Below are 18,144 nucleotides of genomic sequence, written 5' to 3'. Positions count from 1 at the left end.
GAGCATGAACGGGGGAGGGGCAGAGAGAGACAGGGAGACACAGAATCGGAAACAGGCTCCAGGCTCCAGGCTCTGAGCCATCAGCCCAGAGCCCGACGCGGGGCTCGAACTCACGGACCGCGAGATCGTGACCTGGCTGAAGTCGGACGCTTAACCGACTGCGCCACCCAGGCGCCCCAACACCCATATATTTATTTTGTTTATTTATTTATTTTGAGAGAGAGAGAAAGAAAGAGAGAGAGAGAATGTGCACAAGCAGGGGAGGGGCAGAAAGAGAGGGACACAGAATCCTAAGCAAGCTCTGTGCCATCAGCTCAGAGCTCAGTGCAGGGCTTGAACTCACAAACTATGAGATCATGACCTGAGCTGAGATCCAGAGCTGGGTGCTTAACCAACTGCACCACCCAGGCACCCCACACCCATGTTCTTCCACTCATGAAATGTGCATCTTGGCCATGGCTAAGTCTGAAAGCCCTTAGGGATTATAACACTTCTTCCAGAACCCAAACCAACCTCAGATGGGTTATCCCAGACCTCATCACTGACCTATGTCCCTCATATGGTAACAGCAGGTAGCATTGACACTCTTCACAGGAGTCCCCTGTCCCCATCAGTTATGGCCCACCTGTTCATCACGGAGATGTTCTGCCTCTATGACTTACCTCCCCAGCCAGTTGATTTCTGACTACTGTCTGCAGTCTATCTCCCGATTTGGGAAAAAAGAGTTGAGGCCTTTTGACTATGTATTTACCCATTCTCTGCCCACTTTCCACTGATCAATGACCACATTGTACACTCTTGTGTATGAAGTATCAACTGTATATTTGAGAACATCTTCCTAATAAGTCCTCTGGTCTTCTCATCTTGCCTCGTGCAAGTTTGCATCCAACTTCTTATATTCCAACATGCTCAACAGAACAATTATGGCTACTACATAATCCTGCTCTATATACGCTTAGCCCTGCAAACACCCTGGCAGCCAGGCCACACGAGAGAATCTATACCTTCTGCTGGTCCAGAAAGTAAGATAACCAGAACCGGGTCATGTAGGAGGCCATGAGCATGAAACACATCCAGCTATCCTAGCATGCACTGCTACATCTCCCACCTGTGCAGAGAACATTGTTAAGAATGGAAGAGGTCCTTAACACCATGGCACTCTGAAACCAGCTGGCCATACCTTGTGAATCCACCTCATCTTTCATTGCTCGATAATCATGCCAACACTGAATCATACATATGATCTAGATGAAAGGATTAATTAGGGGATGGGGAGAGGAGCTGAAGGAGGTCTCTTCTACCTGGTCTCATTCTACCAGTTGCAGGGATGGAGGGATTTTTGGCCCCTTCAATGACTCCCAGTCCACAGACAGAACTGAAAGGGCTACTTAGGTCTCTATTCCCCTCAGGGGTGTGTGGGAGGCCGACCGGGTGCTAGGCTGAGACCGGGTCGAGCAATGGCTCCCTGTTGACTCAGCCAACCCGGTGGTTCCCCCTCCCATTCCCCCACTTACAAAGGCATACGAAAGCCTTGTCAAGGCTGAGAAATCTAATTCCTGAAGCCTGTGGTCTGTGGGTGTTGGCAGTAATGTTACCCCCCTTTTTCTACCCCGGGTCAAATAGAAACAAACATGGGAACTGTGTTTTGCTAGCAATCTATCAACAAGGTCTTGTTGTGACCCATTTAGAAAGTTCACAAGGTACACAGAACTAAATGTTTTGGCTGGCAGTGATCATGTGAAACCTGTTTATTCTTAGAATGACCTGATCCATAAGAGTCTTGATATAAAAGATTGTGTACAGCAACAATAAAGCCGTCACTTGGGCCATCAGCCCAGGGGACCCTCCTGTTCCCAAACTGGCTTCTCTTCTCTTTTTTTTTCTTACATTCCCCTACCCTCAGGACCCTGATCTCGGTGTTTGTTGCGCCGGTCGCAACAGGGGTGATATTTAGAATATTAACAATTTGTACCAGCCTGAGTGGACGAAAGTAAGTCTGAAGGACCCTTGATGGAATTAACCTTTTAGTTGTTGGATCATGTAAATGATTCGGGAGGACTGCAGTTGGGTGAGGGAGGGTCAGGGTAGCTATTTACCAATTGGTATATGGACTCTTAAGAAAAAGGTAAGATAAAAATGGTAAAAACCATAATTGCTATAACTGTTACTGAACTCAAATTTTGCTGTGCACCCAATCAATACCTAGTAAGACAATGTCTGAGACACCAGTTTTGAAGCAAAGAAAACTATTATCAGAAGGGCAACCCAATGAGAAGGCAGAGGATCATTCCCAAAGCTGCCTCACCCTGTTGAGCCTAGGGATAGCTTGCATATGTTTGGGGAAGGAGGTGAATACATGAGAGGAGGGTGAGGGGTTCCTTGAAGCCTTGAGCGGGGATGCCTTGAAATAATCTGGAGGTATGTGTTCTTCTGAACAATGAGGTGACATATGTGACCTGGTATGTCAGGTATGTCAGAATAAATCAGTAGGTAAACAAGGAGTAGAAGTGAAAAGGGCAAAGTTAATGACTGTGCAGGAGGCTAAGAGGTAATTAGGTGGAGAACCAAACGAAACATGGGGCTAAATTAATAAAGCAATGATATAACTACAGTTCTGCTTATGCTTTCAAAGCAGGGCCAGGAACCAGATGCCCAGCTTCATAACCATATGTACAAATTAAACTTTATACTGTTTTGTGTCTGCTTCTCAAGCTATAATGCCACAAAGTCTCTTCAGGTTATAGTCCAGGAACCAGTAGTTCTGACTTTCTGGTGTAAGATTTGACCTCATCTTTGCTTGCTGTTGTTGATCTTTGAGAACACGCTTAACCTTCATATTTCGGATCATCCCTATTTCACTGGTAACGCCCTCTCTCAGACAAGGTCTTTAGTTTTCTTTGGAAACTTGCACTTCAGTCTTTATAACCCTCCTTACAACCATGTCCACAACCTCCTTCCGCCTGCCTCTGGGATCCAAGCTCAGAGCCATGCCACCCATATTCTTCCTATAAATGCAGATGGAACTAAAGAGATAGGATAGAGGGCTGCAGTGAAAAGACCAAACACACAAGCAGCAACCTCTTTGACCCCAACCATAGAAACTTCTTACTTGACACATCTCCACAGGCAAGGGAAACAAAAGCAAACATGAACTATTGGGACCTCATCAAGATAAAAAGCTTCTGCACAATGAAGCAAACAATCAGCAAAACTAAAAGGCAGACTGCAGAAATGGGAGAAGACATTTGCCAATGGCATATCTGATAAAGAGAGTGGAGGGCAGGCGCTCACAGGGGAAGACAGGGTTGCTGAGGAGAGGTCAGGCGGCTCACAGGCAGCTGAGCACCGCGCTGGCGCCACGGAGAAGGCGAGACGTTGGCACTCCCAGCTTCCTAGAGCGGCCGCCGAGAGGCGGGGCGGCGGCGCGCGTGCGCGACCTGGGCCGAGGGAGAGCTGGTCTCTGGGCCACGGGTTCTGGGCGGGTGGCGTGGCCGGAGGACTCGCTGTCGGGGACCTGGGGAGGTGAGCCGCCGGGCGGGGCGCGGGGGCGGCGGAGGCGGGGGGGGGGGGGGGACGACCGACAGTGAGGGTGCACGGCTCGGGAGGGCGGCGGGGACGCTCGGCCCCTCCCGGGGTGAGAGTCAGGGGTCGGGGGTGCTGGCTGAGGCCCGGCCTGGAGGCGGCGCCCGGGGCGGGCGGTCTGGCCGGGCGGGGATCCGGTCCCCGCTGCGGTGAGGAGTGTAGCTGGAAGCGCTTTGCAGCCCCGGGCAGAGAGTTGGGAGTAATGGCTTCTGTGCTTTATCCTTTCTCCCAATTATGCAAACAAAGCGTACTCATTAGGGACAATTAGATGACGCGGGTGGGAGCCAGAAAAGTGAGAATAACCGCAGTCCGCAAATAGTTTCGTTTGGATGCTTCCTGACATTTTAAAATTTGCTCCCAATTATGCACATTCGTACACGGGTGCGTGTGCCTTTCGAAATGGGATCGTACTGTGGCCTTTAAAAACTTAGTATTATTGGGATGCAAAAGTATTGTGCTAAAATTTACATAATACTTACCATAGGGTACAATAAAATCGACCACTTTAACCATTTTCAAGTGTGGCAAAATTGAGCGGCATTAAGTACATTCATACCCTTGCGTTTTGAAAATGATGATACCTTCAACCGGCGGAATGCATTTGTTGACATAGCGGTCAAAATTGGTGCTAGCGTTAGTTAGGACGCCACCGAGACATATTTCTGTGAGGATAATTAAAAGGAAACGTTTTCGTTGCAGTTTATTTTCCATAGTTAGTACACACTACACAAAGCTGTAATGCTCACAAAGTGACGCTTGTGCAGGAAAATAGCAGAATCTTGTGTATTAGGGTGATTGCCTCTTTTCAAAATGAAAGTGTAGCATATAAAAGGGAGTTTTAATTTTTTCAGTATACATTTTTAAAGATTTTATTTTTAACGAAAAGGTTTTTTTAAAGATAAGGTACAGCTCTTAAAACCACCGTACTGTCTCTGACTTGCATAGGCCTAAGAAGTCAGGGAATGGTCGGTCCCCTTCTAAGTTACAAGTGGTGGCCAGGAAAGAACACCACCCTGTTTCGAGCTGTATGCAGTGCAGAAGTGAAAATGCATTACTATTAGTACATTATTTGCAAGGGAATGTCAGTGAGTGGTTTTAGTCATAATTTGATGAAGGGATTTCGGAGAACTTGCATCTGCTTACACGTGTGTGTGTGTGTGTGTGTGTGTGTGTGTGTGTGTGTGTGTGTGTGTGTTGAGAGTCTGATGAATGGGGGTGCTCTTACCTGTCGTGTTGATGATGCTGAAGAAAGGCAGACAAATTTTGGTTCAAAATGTAGTCCTTACTGTAGGTCGAAATGATGGGAATGTTTTGAAGATAAACCCTCAGTATATACTTAGAAAGGAAACTGACAACAGCACCACAAATACTAAGTCTGCCACTTGAAGTTTTCTGAGGCTCCTCGTGTCCAGGAAGTATCAGTGCAAGGGCATTCTGTGATGTCGGAGAGTTGCTTGGGAGTAGAAATACATAACGTATAGTAACCGTAACTTACCTTATTTGTCAGTCTTCAGGATTTTTGTATCAGAAACGCTCTGAAAGAACTCCCCAGGTGAATCATGAGATGCTGTACAAGATTGGATTTTTGAGCTTAAACTTCTGCCTGATCTTAAACCTCTTACCCTCCTTCCTTGTTTTATTACAGTGTGTCGGACCAGACATGCCTATCTAACATGCCATGTGTTTCCTTCATTTTCTGTCTTCCTGTAAGCTCTGCAAGGCGGTGGTGTTTTTTGTTTATTTGTTTTGGTTTCTTGTGGTGTTTTGGTTTTGGTATCCTTATTCGTTATGTAGTCCTTAGTGCCTGGGGCATAGCTGGTGCCCAGTAAATACTGTTAATAAAAGAATGAATCTAAATTGAGATAAGAATAACAATATTTAATACCTTTGATTGCCATAGTTTTGTTTTGTTTTTTTTTAATCTAAGATAGAAATACATCAGAAAAAAGTGATAACAGTTCTTCCATTCCAAGACCTTTTTCTTGAGGCGCCTGGGTGGCCTGAATGGTTAAGCGTCCAACTTTGGCTCAGGTCACGATCACAAGGTCCGCGAGTTCGAGCCCCGTGTCAGGTTCTGTGCTGACATCTCAGAGCCTGGAGCCTGCTTCCGATTCTGTGTCTCCGTCTCTCTCTCTGCCCCCCTCTCAAAAATAAGTATATATTAAAAAAAACAAAAAAAAAACCAAACCTTTTTCTTTTGAATAGTTGTGGACTTAGAGAGGGTTGCAGAAACCGTACCGAGTTCCCTTATATTCTTTGGTCAGTTTGCCTAGAGTTAATATCTTGCATAACCATAGTACAAGTCCTCAAACTTCAGAAATTGACAGTGTACAATGCTATTCATTAAACTGCTGACTTCAATTACAGAGTCCAGCAGTTTCTCACTAGTGACCTTTTTCTGTTCCAGGATCCGATCTAGAATCCCTCATTCCACCATTCCGTGTAGTTGCCCTGTCTTCTTGTTTTCCTTCAATATGTGACAGTCTCTCCATCTTTCCTTGTTTTTCATGACGTTGACACTTTTCAAGTATGTTGTATGGGTATTTTTAGAATGACTCTCACTTTGGTTTTGTCAGATGTTTTTTCCTGCTTCGATTGAGGATGATGTTGCTATGTGTTATTACTGTCGATACTGATTTTGACCTAGTGGTGTCTTCATGTGTCACCGTTGTAAAGATACTGGCTTTCCCTTTGTAACTAGTGATTATTTGGGGGAAGACACTTTGAGACCTTGCATGGCAATATCCTGCGTTTCTTTACTGTTCACCCACTAATTAGCCTTCTTGGTGGATCTTATCACTGTAATGGTCTAGTGGTGACTTTGATTTCTGTTATTCCTTCTCCAGATAATAATTGGAATATTTCCTGAGGAAGAGTTGTGCCTTCTTTCCCTTTGTTTTATTTCTTCAATTATTTGTATCTGTGTGATGTTGGATACATATCCTTTGGGCTATGATGCGGTGCTAATGGTACTTATTTCGTTGCTTAAATTATTCCAGCTTTGGCCCTTGGGGGCTCTTTGCAGTGGCTCCTGCTTCCCCTTAAAGTGTCCACATCCTTTTTGGTATCTTTCCCTGACTTTCTGGCCCCATACATTAATTGTGTTTGTTGTATCTTCCCTTCCCCAGCCCCCAAGACCACCACTTCTCCAAAGATCCCTGGTTCCTTTCTCCACGTTCACGGTTTATTGGAGAATGATACTGAGAAACCAAGTTTTGGGCGCTGGGTTTGAGCTCACTTCTTCACTGATGTACGGGTTCAAGTATACTGTAACACTCTAGTTATGTACTGGAAGCAGTCTTTCTTGTTTCCTTATCAGCGTATAAAATAAAGCACATGTACCCTCACACTGGTAGGAAAAACACGGGAATAAGAGACTGCTAAATGAGGATTAAAAAAAAATTTTGTTAACATTTATTTATTTTTGAGAGAGAGAGACAGAGTGTGACCTGAGAAGGGGCAGAGGGAGAGAGAGGGAGACAAAGAATCTGAAGCAGGCTGCAGGCTGTGAGCTGTCAGCACAGAGCCCCATGCGGGGCTGAAACGCACGAACTGTGAGATCATGACCCGAGCCGAAGTCCGGCACTTAACCAACCGACTGAGCCACCCACGTGCCCCATAAATGAGGATTTTAAAAGAAAACGAAATACGTCATGTATGAGCTGAAGAAGCAAAATGACAAAAAAGGAAACTGTCCCTGAAAAATGCCCAGATAATTGTTTGGGATTTCCCCTGTTTTTACAAAGCCATTTTCATTGCAGGATTGAGACTGGGCCTAAGGTATGAAGCTCTGGGAGAAGAGGCCCGATCAGCTCAGGTTGCCGCCTAGGCCTGGGATGGGTGAAGTTTTATTTCTGTTCTCAAAAGCTGGTTGGGACATGGAGAAACCCTGAGGCATTAGGAAACCTGAATTTAACTGGGCAGCTTCAGCTCACTGGCCCCCATGTCTTTACTGTGCCCTGGGTCTTTCCAGAGTCTGACAGGCCCTGGAGGTCTTTAGCTTTCTCCATGTTCATGGTTGCAGAGGCTAGGCCAACCCTTTCTCCCCGATTGAAGGCCTGGAACCCCTCGCCAGGTTCCTAGGCTTTCGCCCTCTTTTTCCCGTCAGTCTTCTCATCACCTGTGTCCAGATACTCCGCTGGCCTCTTTGGACATTTCTGTAGCAGCTGCTTTAGAACAGGCCTGCTTGGAGGCTTATTTTTGGTGCTAATTGTGCTGTGGATCTCCATTTCCTGAGATAGGTCTTGCCATTTCTATTTCCTGCTGGGTGCCTTCCTTCAGAACATTTGTCTCCGGGCTCAAGTTCATTCTCTTTAGCCTCACTGCCAGATTTCTGGTCACCGTGAGCAGCTTTCTAGTCCTTTCCTACTTGGGTTTCTTGCTCTTCTCCAGTCTGTTCTGCAGGTTTGTTGGGGAAAGTCTCTGTCCCTCTTCCTCTGACTTTCAGCTGCCTTCTGAGCAGTTGTTTCTGCTGCTGGGGCTCAGCACGGCTGGAGCCTGTCCCTCTTGCTCGGCTCAGCCTTCTTTTGTTGTTGCTGGTCTTCAGGTCTGTCTGTAGGCCTTCAGCCACTTACTTTATCATTTCCCTCCTTTTCCTTTGCTTTTGTTTCTCCAGTACTTCTTCTTTTTCTCCACTGTTTTTCCACATCAAAGCTTCACGTCTCTGCCAGAACTTTAGCTGACTCCTCAGCATGCATGATCCCTAATGTAGTTCTTGACTGGACTGACTCTTCATGCCCTGAGAACAGGAGTGTAGTTTTGTGTGTGTGTGTTAGCTGGATGGCAGCCTGCTTTCCGTCTTGTGTGTGTTTTTCCTGCTTTCCGTTTTGTGTGTGTTAGCTGGATGGCAGCATGAGCTCTTTCCGTCTGGTTAGTCACTCTTTTTTCTCTGTCCTGACAGCATTGGCTGAGTCTGGGAGATAGCGAATAGGTATTGGTTTATAACCAAGTAGGAGATGGCTTCGGAGTGAAGGGAGTGATTTCTTTAAATGTATTTAATGGTCGCAGGAGATGGAGGATGGTTTCAGGGGACGGTGAACATCATTTGTGACTTGGTGCACTCAGTTATGGGACCCTTTACAAGAGGTACCAAGGCCTGCTCTCCGTATAATTTACATACACGTTCCATAGTAGGAGTCCAATTTTACTGTTTTTTGTATGAACATCTAGTTTTCCAGCATCATGTGTTGAAAAGTCTGTTCTTTCCCCTTTTAGTGCTCTAGTGACCTTTCTGAAAAATAAGTAATATTCGATGTATTGGTTAATTTCTGGACTCTTATTCTATTATAATCATCTATGTGTCTATCCCTATGCCAGAATTTCAGCATTCTGATGACTGCTTCTTTGTAATGTAAGTCTTGACATTGGAATTATGAGTCCCTCAACTAATTTTTTCCCAATTTTGGGGGGGGGGATATGCTAGAATTCCTTGGTATTCCATATGAATTTTATTATCCAGTTTTCAGTTTCTAAAAGAGGCTCAATCAGAGACCATATTGACACTGCAGATTAATAGGGGGATACTTATTAGATGTGAGTTTAAGGAAAGAGAGAGAATAAGAAATGTCTAGAATCATGGACAGACTTGGGAAGTAGAAAGGAAGATGGTCAGAATGTCCGTTTTTGATTTTGCATATGAGGTGAGGACCCATAGGAAACGTCCTGTAGGTAACTGGAAGCTTCTGATAGGAGTGTAGGAAAGAGCTAGGAACTGCGAAAGCAGCGTTAGAGCATTGATAGTCGGTGAGATCTCTGACAGAGCAAAAAGAGATGCTCTGAGGTCTGAGAGCCTCCAGTGTCCATAATGAGAAGGCAAGAGAAGGAAGTGAAACCAGAACGAGGGGCCAGAGATGTGAGAGGAAAAGCAGGCTGGGCTGATGCTAGGGAAGCCATGGGGAGAGAGAGCGGGCAGAAGTATAGCTTCCTTCAGAGAGGTTGAAGCGAGTGAGGGCTGGGAGGAATGGCCAGTTCTCAGTTTGACCAAGGACCCTCTGCACCCTCAGAAAAACGCCTGCCTGGAAGAGGGATGAGAGGCAGTGTGTGGAGCCGCCTGGGTTCTCTTGAATCCACTCACTGGGACACAGACCTTACTGGGGCCAAGGCAGGGCTGTCCTCATAGCTTTCTTTCCTCCGTCAGGTCAGTGTGCTTCCCAGGTGCCTGCCGTTTCCCAAGCTGGGAAGTCAGGAGACCAGGCAGCAGCAACTGTGCTTCGGATGGTCAGGCCCCAGGTGAGCTTGAGTCTGTCTTCCCTGAGTTCCCAAGTGTGTGGCGCAGGAACCGCTGGCACTCATCTCCGGGCCCTGGCCCATTCTGAAAGTGCTCCTGTGGTTTCCCAGCCTGATCGCACCCTCTGGAACTGGGTCCTGCCTGCTGAGTTCATGAACTCTGTTTCATCCCAGCTTCTCTCCCTCCGGCACCCCTTTGCCCACCAGGGCCCCACCCTGGGCTCTGGGTACCCTGATGTCTCTGCCCTTCAGGCCGGGAATATCCCTGAGCAATAGAAGCTTGTCATTCCAGGGTTCTGCAGCGTACGAGTTCCTGTCTGTGGACTATACCGAGAGGAAGTGGAAAGGTCCGGCACTCAGTCAGAGAGCCGTGTACCGGAGCCTCATGCCGGAAAATTATCGCAGAGTGGCCTCATTGGGTAATGATTCTGTTCCCCAGCAACGTAGTCTGCATTCTATAGTTTTCTTTGCTATGTGCTTCTTTTTCAAGTTTTTATTGCAAAAAGCTGCAAACGTAAGACAAAGTACAGAGAACAGTGTAATGAACTGTCACGCACCCATCACTCAGCTTTCTAATTATAAGCAGTGTCTTTATTTCATTTTTAATTGAGCTAGGTGGTTTGGTTAGAATTTGTAGTTGTAAGGAATAGGGAACCACTCATGTTATTGTAAGTCCTGAGTTGCGTTACTTCAGTAAGGCTGAAGGAATGGAAACCCTGATCAAACCTGCCAGCTAGACCATCCTTTGGGAAATGGGGCCCATGGAAACTGGGCCCTGACCCAGAGCAGCACGGGGTCCTCAGCAACAACAGCAAATAATTTTTATGCCAGGGAATGTGGTAGTTGCTCCCTGCTTACCTGTTTTCTCCTTCCACGGCTACCTATTTTCTTCACTCCGAACCTCTTGTCCTCTCATGGCATCTTCTTGATTAGACTTTCTGTTCCCTCATGCTTTTTGCATGCCGTGGCTCCTAATGGCTTGGCTTCTCTGCTTGCCTCATTTCAGCTTAGAGCTCCTACTTGTTTTTATTTTCTTTATTTTGCCCCATTTCCAGTTGCAGATTTACTTAGAGAGGGACTCCAAGGGTGGTTCAGCCATTAAGTATCATCTCTATTTGGGCAAACTTTGCTCCTGGCCACAGCAGAGGCTGATGTGTAAGGTACAGAGAAGCTACCCTTGGGCCTGGTGCCCTGGTCAGTCGTGGTCTGAGATGTAATGAGACCAGTTGTCATGAGGCACAAAGCATGGCTGCCTCAGCTTCCCCTTCAGGAACGACGGAGGCGGGACAGCTTCCTGGAGGGGGATGTTTTGGGGGCAGGTTCTCTGGATGGCAAGTCTAGGACAGTAGCCAAATCTGAAGAGGGTGGGTGGGCTTAGGAGCCAAGGAGCCCGATATCTATAACTTTCCATGTGCTAAAATGCCATGATGGGTTGTGGCCCTGCTTAAGATGTGATTAAAAGGAACCAACATTTTTGTGTTTAGCCATGACTGATTGCCTGCTTCTTCCCATCTTTTCTAGCTTCCAAAGGAAAGATTGAACTGTTCAGTTTCCTATGATTCCAGATGACCAAGATACCAAAGACATATTTTGAGTCATATTTCAAATTATCGATCCCTTTCTTAATTTTTGTAGGAATGCAGTACTGCCTTCTACCAGTTCAGTGCCCCAGGGACTAGAGGACCCCCACTTTTAGAGCTCTGCTGTCCCCTGCATGCTTTTCTGAACCCATGGCTTCTCTGAATCTTGTCATTGTCCTCACACGTGAGAATCACTTTTTTTGGTCCGTTTTTTTCCTAATTGTGCTTGCCTACACTGTTTCTCATATTTGACTTGAGGTATCTGCCACTCCTCTCTCCCCTCAATATCTTTGCTGAGAACCGTGGAAGCAGACAATGGCATGGTTGGAAAGGATGTTAGAGTTCATCATTTTACTACGTGACTTCTGTAAGATCACCCGTCTGTACAGTCTGTTCTCTTGCCCTCCAGTTGCTCTTTTTTTTTTTTTCCTTTTAAGTTTATTTATTTATTTTGAGAGAGAGAGAGAACACAAGTTGGGGAGGGGCAGAGAGAGAGGGAGAGAGCATCCCAAGCAGTCTCTGCTCGGCGTGGAGCCCAACACATGGCTCGATCCCACGACTGCAAGATCACGACCTGAACCAATATCAAGAGTCAGATGCCTGGGGCGCCTGGGTGGCTCAGTCGGTTGGGCGTCCGACTTTAGCTCAGGTCACGATCTCGCGGTTCACGAGTTCGAGCCCCGCATCGGGCTCTGGGCTGATGGCTCAGAGCCTGGAGCCTGCTTCCAATTCTGTGTCTCCCTCTGTCTCTGCCCCTCCCCCGTTCATGCTGTGTTTTTCTCTGTCTCAAAAAGAAACGTTAAAAAAAAATTTTTTTTAATAAAAATTAAAAAAAAAAAAAAGAGATGCCTAACAGACTGAGCCACTCAGGTGCCCCTAATTGCTCTTTTGAATTGGGTAATTAATTGGAGCAATTAAGAGTTATCAGGATACAGCTCTGTCCACTCTCTTCCCCACCCCCCGCCTGCCATCATCCTTCCCCTCTTCATCTTTCTGTCCATGAAGAAAAACTTGAGCTAGTTCCCGCTTTTGTCCTGTTCTTACTGTGTCGCCTCTTAATGTGTCCCCTAATGTGAAGGTTTTTTCAGATACGTAGACTCCTGATGATTCTGTTTCCTTAATTGGATGCAAAATGAATAAAAGTTGTTTTCTTCTCTCTTTTGGCAGCAAATGAGACTAGGATGGAGTGTCCAGATTTGCCTGCAAAGCAGGAAGTTTCTAAAGGACTGGGGTCATCTGATGGGACATCAGGAGGCCTCTGTGGGATGGTTTCTGGGGAACCAGAAGCACGAACTGCCTGTGAAGGTGCTTTAGAGAAGCTGGAAGGGCAACCCTCAGATGAGGAAGGGAGCAGACTGGAAAGTGATTTCTTCAAACTAACACACAAGGATAAAGGTAAATCCACAAAAGATGGATGTGATGAATATAAGGATCCAAATCTGTCCTCTAGTGCTACAGAACATCAGAGAGTTCTCAAGGGACAGAAATTTTACCAGTGTGATGAATGTGGTAAAGCTTTTAATTGGAGTTCACATCTCATTGGGCACCAGAGAATCCATACTGGAGAGAAACCCTACGAGTGTAATGAGTGTGGGAAAACTTTCAGGCAGACCTCTCAGCTCATAGTTCATCTCAGAACCCATACAGGGGAAAAACCCTATGAGTGCAGTGAGTGTGGAAAGACTTACCGACACAGCTCCCATCTTATTCAACACCAGAGACTCCATAATGGCGAGAAACCATATAAATGCAATGATTGTGGAAAAGCTTTCAACGAGAGTTCCAAGCTCTTTGACCATCAAAGAACCCATACTGGAGAGAAACCTTATGAATGCACTGAGTGTGGGGCTGCCTTTAGTCGGAGTAAAAATCTTGTTCGACATCAGGTACTTCACACTGGTAAGAAACCTCACAAGTGTAGTGAATGTGGGAAAGCTTTCTGTTCTAATAGAAATCTTACTGATCATCAGAGAATCCATACTGGCGAAAAGCCTTATGAGTGTAATGAATGTGGCAAGGCCTTCAGTCGGAGTAAATGTCTTATTCGACATCAGAGTCTCCACAGTGGGGAAAAACCGTACAAATGCAGTGAGTGTGGCAAAGCCTTTAGTCAGATCTCTCAACTTGTTGATCATGAGCGAATTCATACTGGAGAAAAACCTTTTGAATGTAATGAATGTGGTAAGGCGTTCAGTCTCAGTAAATGTCTTATTCGACATCAGAGACTTCACACAGGTGAAAAGCCCTATAAATGCAACGAGTGTGGAAAATCCTTCAATCAGAACTCCTACCTCATTATACACCAGAGAATTCACACTGGTGAGAAGCCTTATGAATGTAATGAGTGTGGAAAGGTCTTTAGTCATAATTCTAGCCTTATGGTTCATCAAAGAACCCATACTGGGGAGAAACCCTATAAATGTAGTGATTGTGGGAAAGCCTTTAGTGACAGCTCACAGCTCACTGTGCATCAGAGAGTTCACACTGGAGAGAAGCCCTACGAGTGTATTGAGTGTGGGAAAGCCTTTAGTCAGCGTTCCACTTTCAATCACCACCAGCGAACTCACACTGGAGAGAAGCACTCAGTTCTGTCTCGCTCAGTTAGTTAAGACATTCTCCAAAACAAAGCCAGAAACTTGAGTTAAATTCATTGTTTTTGTAAGAAAGATGCTCACCCTGATCTCTTGGTATCACTGATGAACAGCCATTCCCTACATTCTGCTGGGTCATAAAGTTGGGAGAGTCACAGTGCCATCAGTCCCCACTATCAGGGAAGTAAGAATGACAGATTTCAGGTAGTTGTAGGTTTCCTTCCTTCTCTCTCTCTTCAAAAATATAGCTCTGGTTTTTGAATCCCATAGTCAGATTGCGTGCTTGTCAAAGACAGTGATTACATGCTTCTTTTCTATTGCAGCTAATTCATTTCACATTTACATAAAGTTACTCTGCAGTGCTCTGATACTTACCTATCTTGGCCATGGCCTTTTCAAAAGTTCTGTTGTGATCTAGATCCTCATCACTTGTATTCCCTACCTAGAAAAGCTCTTCTTATTTGTTAATGTTGGCCTCTCAGACCCTTTAAGATGCAGCTCATCTCAGAAAGACTTTCTTCTTGAAATGCTTTTCCTTCCTCTTAAACTTCTGTTGATTTGACCTCATGCTTCAACTTACTTTGTGCTGTAATTTGCAATTGTTATTAAATTGTCTTGACAACTATTCTCAATGCGTATGTGTATAGTTTCATACCAATTTAATGTAGGCTGTTTGAGGTCGGGTATGAGATCTTTGTCTTTTAGCACATAGACAATTCTCATATACTAGTTGTTTAATAAATAAGTTTTAAAAATTCATCTCTCCAGCCTTTTTTAACTGAGCATGAACTCCCCTTCCACCACTGGACCAAAGACTTAAAGATAAATATCATAGAATACCACATACAAAAGCCTCATTCATATTTTCTGAGTATACCTCTGGAAGTCTTCCTGCTATTACCTCAGCCTCAAAGAGCTATTGATTTGTGCTAGAGCATCCCTCTGTGTGTGCTTGTGTATACGTGTTGTCCAGGTGTTGGAGTCAGCACTCATGTTCCCCTGATAACATACTTTTCCCTGTTTTCTGTGATTGGAATTCACAGTGACTCTGATATCCCTATCAGGTAGTTCTCTCTACCTGCAACTGCCATCTAATTTCAAGGTAAGAGGAGTACACTTAACTGTTGTAATTATCTTCTGGGTCATCCTTAATTCCCTATAAGGATAAGAAACAGTAAGTCTTTTTAGAGTCCTACAGTCATATATGAGACATTAGCTTGAACACCTTCTCCCAGTCTTGCAGGAAGGCCCCAGTGCTGGAGAGCTGTTGCCTCTGGTGTCCAACCCTTTCCTCTTAGGGCAGTAGGATTAATAATGTGGTATAGGAGGAGGAGGAGGAGGTTAGAAGGGCAATATTAGATAGGTAGCCTGGAGGGGAGAGATTTTTGTGAGCTGTGATTTCTGTCAGACCATGGAGAAGAAAGGAAAGAGAATTGAGTCTCAAGAAAATACAAAATACATGTCATTTGGGGGGAGGCATCTCAGAAAAAAGTCAAAAGAATATTTATTGGAGAGGTCTATAAAAACTGCTGAACCAAAGACACAATTAGAAATTTTCCCATCTGTAACTTTTAAATTAGATTTTTGTTTTAAGATGTCTTTGTGGTGTTTATTTCCATTTTCCTTTATAAAATCTGCAGATAGGACTTTCTTTTTTTTTTTTTTAACGTTTATTTATTTTTGGGACAGAGAGAGACAGAGCATGAACGGGGGAGGGACAGAGAGAGAGTGGGAGACACAGAATCGGAAACAGGCTCCAGGCTCGGAGCTATCAGCCCAGAGCCTGACGCGGGGCTCAAACTCACGGACCGCGAGATCGTGACCTGGGTGAAGTCGGACGCTTAACCGACTGCGCCACCCAGGCGCCCCAGATAGGACTTTCTTAAAAGTGTTTTATCTTAGGAGTGCCCAGATGCTGGGAAGGAACCTGACTCTGTAATAGCACATGGGCCCATCCTTCCTCTGTGATTTGCACATTACTGGTCATGTCTTCAGTGAAAAACCCTGCCTATTGGATGCTGTAACTGTTTGTTGTGTGCTCATCTTGTTATCATCCTGAGTCTCTCTGGAGGGGGAAATCCAGCACTATTCATATTACTCCCCACTACCAATCTGGTATAGGTGTTCAGTAGGAATGAATGTCCTTACCTCCTGGAAAAGTACTCAGGCTCTTGCATGGAGGAAGATGGGCTATATATGAAAGCCATACCTCAATTTCTTTTGGTATTGCTAGTATTAAAAAAATTACTGAGTTTTAAAAATGTTATTTGGATCCAATTGCTTTGCTAAATTATTTTTAGTTTTAATAGTTTTTTTGTTTCCTAGCTTTTGTAAGTATACAATAAATAATGGTTAGTGTTCTCTTAATTTCCAATCTGTATGTCACTTAAGTTGTGTGTTAGCAAAAATTTTAAAAATAAAAAAAAAGTTTTTTCATGTTTATTTATTTTTGAGAGAGAAAGAGAGACAGAGTGTGAGCAGGGGAGAGGCAGAACGAGAGGAAGACACAGAATCTGAAGCAGGCTCCAGGCTCCAAGCTGTGAGTACAGAGCCTGACGTGAGGCCTGAACTCCTGAATTGCAAGATCATGACCTGAGGTGAAGTTGGATGCTTAACCTACTGAGCCACCCAGGTGCCCCCCCCCCCCAAATTTTTGAATAGTGGTCAACGGACATTCCATGTCTTGTTTGTAACTTTCAGGGGAAATGTTTTGGCATTTTGAAATTGCATACAGTGCTCACTCTTGTTGGTTGCTGCTAAATATTCTTGTGTTTAGGAAGTTTTTTCCCATTGTTTTTAGAAGAAGTAATACAGTATAGTGGTTAAGAGCACAGACTTTGTACCTTGCACCCTTGTTCAAGTCTTGGCTCCACCAGTTTCTTAGGTGTGTGGCCCTGGGCAAGTTACTTAGCTTCTTTGTATCTCAGTTCTTTGATCTGTAAAAGGGAGCTGCCTCATAAGGTTGTGAGGACAAAATTAGTTCATAAGTGTAAGACACTTAAAATGGTACTTGACACTATAATAATGGTACCCACTGTAATAATTACAATACTTAGAGTTTTTATTAGGTTGGTTGGTAAGTTTTCTATTTTTCAGGTTTTTTTTTTTTTTTTGCATTCTAAAAATCACATTTATTGAGTCATAAAATAGGTGTACAAACTACATCTATTTAAAGTATACCATTGAGTGAGTTTTGATAGGAAACTCCATGCAGGAATTCATCTCCACAATTGAAATACAGAACATTTGCATCGTCCCCAAAAGAGACCTCCTATAGCCCATTCCTATTCTGGCTAAAGCCCCAGGTAACTACTGATCCGCTTTTTGTTACTGTAGATTTGTTTACCTTTTTAGAATTTTATAAAAATGGGTGTATCTCTACTAATGAAAGCCAGGGAAGGTGCTTGGCATGTTCCAGGGTTCCCCACCTCAGCTCCTCTGTGAAGGTCTGGGGGAATGGGTATGACTAGGGCCACCAGAACATTGTAGGCTGTTGGAATTCTTGAGAGGAGTTTGTTAAGAGGGTCTGGGTAGTACTGGTGCCTTAAGGTGGAAAGAATTAGCAAATTGAAGTAAATCTAGGAAGATAGGAGGATATCTAGCAATGATAACTGAATCATATCTATCTGCTACATAATTTCTGAAACATAAACAGGCAAAGACATAATTGGGCCATCATCATACGATATTGATACAGTGATTAGGGAGCTTGGGAAGATGGCAGAGTAGGAAGACCCTGAACTCGCCACGTCCCGCATTCTGAGCTAGATACCATCCACATCCAAGTCAGTAAACCAGAGAGTGATCCAAAGACTGTCAGAACAAACTCCACAAGTAAATATAGAGAAGTTGCATCTGAAAGGTTAGAATGGTCAGAAAGGCAGAAAGAGGCTGCCTGCAGGAGGGAGGGAGCTGCACACACAAAAAGGATGAGGAACTGGCCCTTTAACCAGGGAACTCACATGGGGAAGACATCCCCATAGCATTTGGCTTTAAAAATTAGATGGGCTGAATTCTGTGAGTTTTTAAAACCAGTGAGTCTGGGAACGTGGAGCTTTGGAGGTCAGCTGATGAAGCACTAGGCAAGCCAGGAGGGCAAGTGATAGCTGGGTTGCCGCCCTTAGTGGCCTGCATGGAAAGGGACATAAAAACGGCAGTTTGTGCAA

The 18,144-nt window shown here is 44.8% G+C and overlaps 1 protein-coding gene across 1 annotated transcript; it reads left to right on the top strand.

Annotated features, from left to right (window-relative positions):
• The first annotated feature begins 3,340 nt into the window (after positions 1-3,340).
• Positions 3,341-14,737, top strand: ZNF852 (zinc finger protein 852). The gene is made up of 4 exons (XM_045436801.1): positions 3,341-3,522; positions 9,719-9,810; positions 10,100-10,226; positions 12,555-14,737. Exons 2-4 carry the CDS (start codon positions 9,796-9,798, stop codon positions 13,994-13,996), a joined length of 1,584 nt encoding a protein of 527 aa, XP_045292757.1. The 5' UTR covers positions 3,341-3,522; positions 9,719-9,795; the 3' UTR covers positions 13,997-14,737.
• Positions 14,738-18,144: the final 3,407 nt, after the last annotated feature.

The sequence above is a fragment of the Leopardus geoffroyi genome, chromosome C2 (genome assembly GCF_018350155.1).
Source record: "Leopardus geoffroyi isolate Oge1 chromosome C2, O.geoffroyi_Oge1_pat1.0, whole genome shotgun sequence".
NCBI classification, from domain to species: domain Eukaryota; kingdom Metazoa; phylum Chordata; class Mammalia; order Carnivora; family Felidae; genus Leopardus; species Leopardus geoffroyi.
Note: the sequence above shows the minus strand (reverse complement) of the source record. Positions and strands in the feature narration are given on the sequence as shown.

Coding starts and splice junctions, on each gene's coding strand:
- ZNF852 (XM_045436801.1), top strand. Junction 10,227..12,554: donor TCGCAGAGTGGCCTCATTGG/GTAATGATTCTG, acceptor CTCTTTTGGCAG/CAAATGAGACTAGGATGGAG.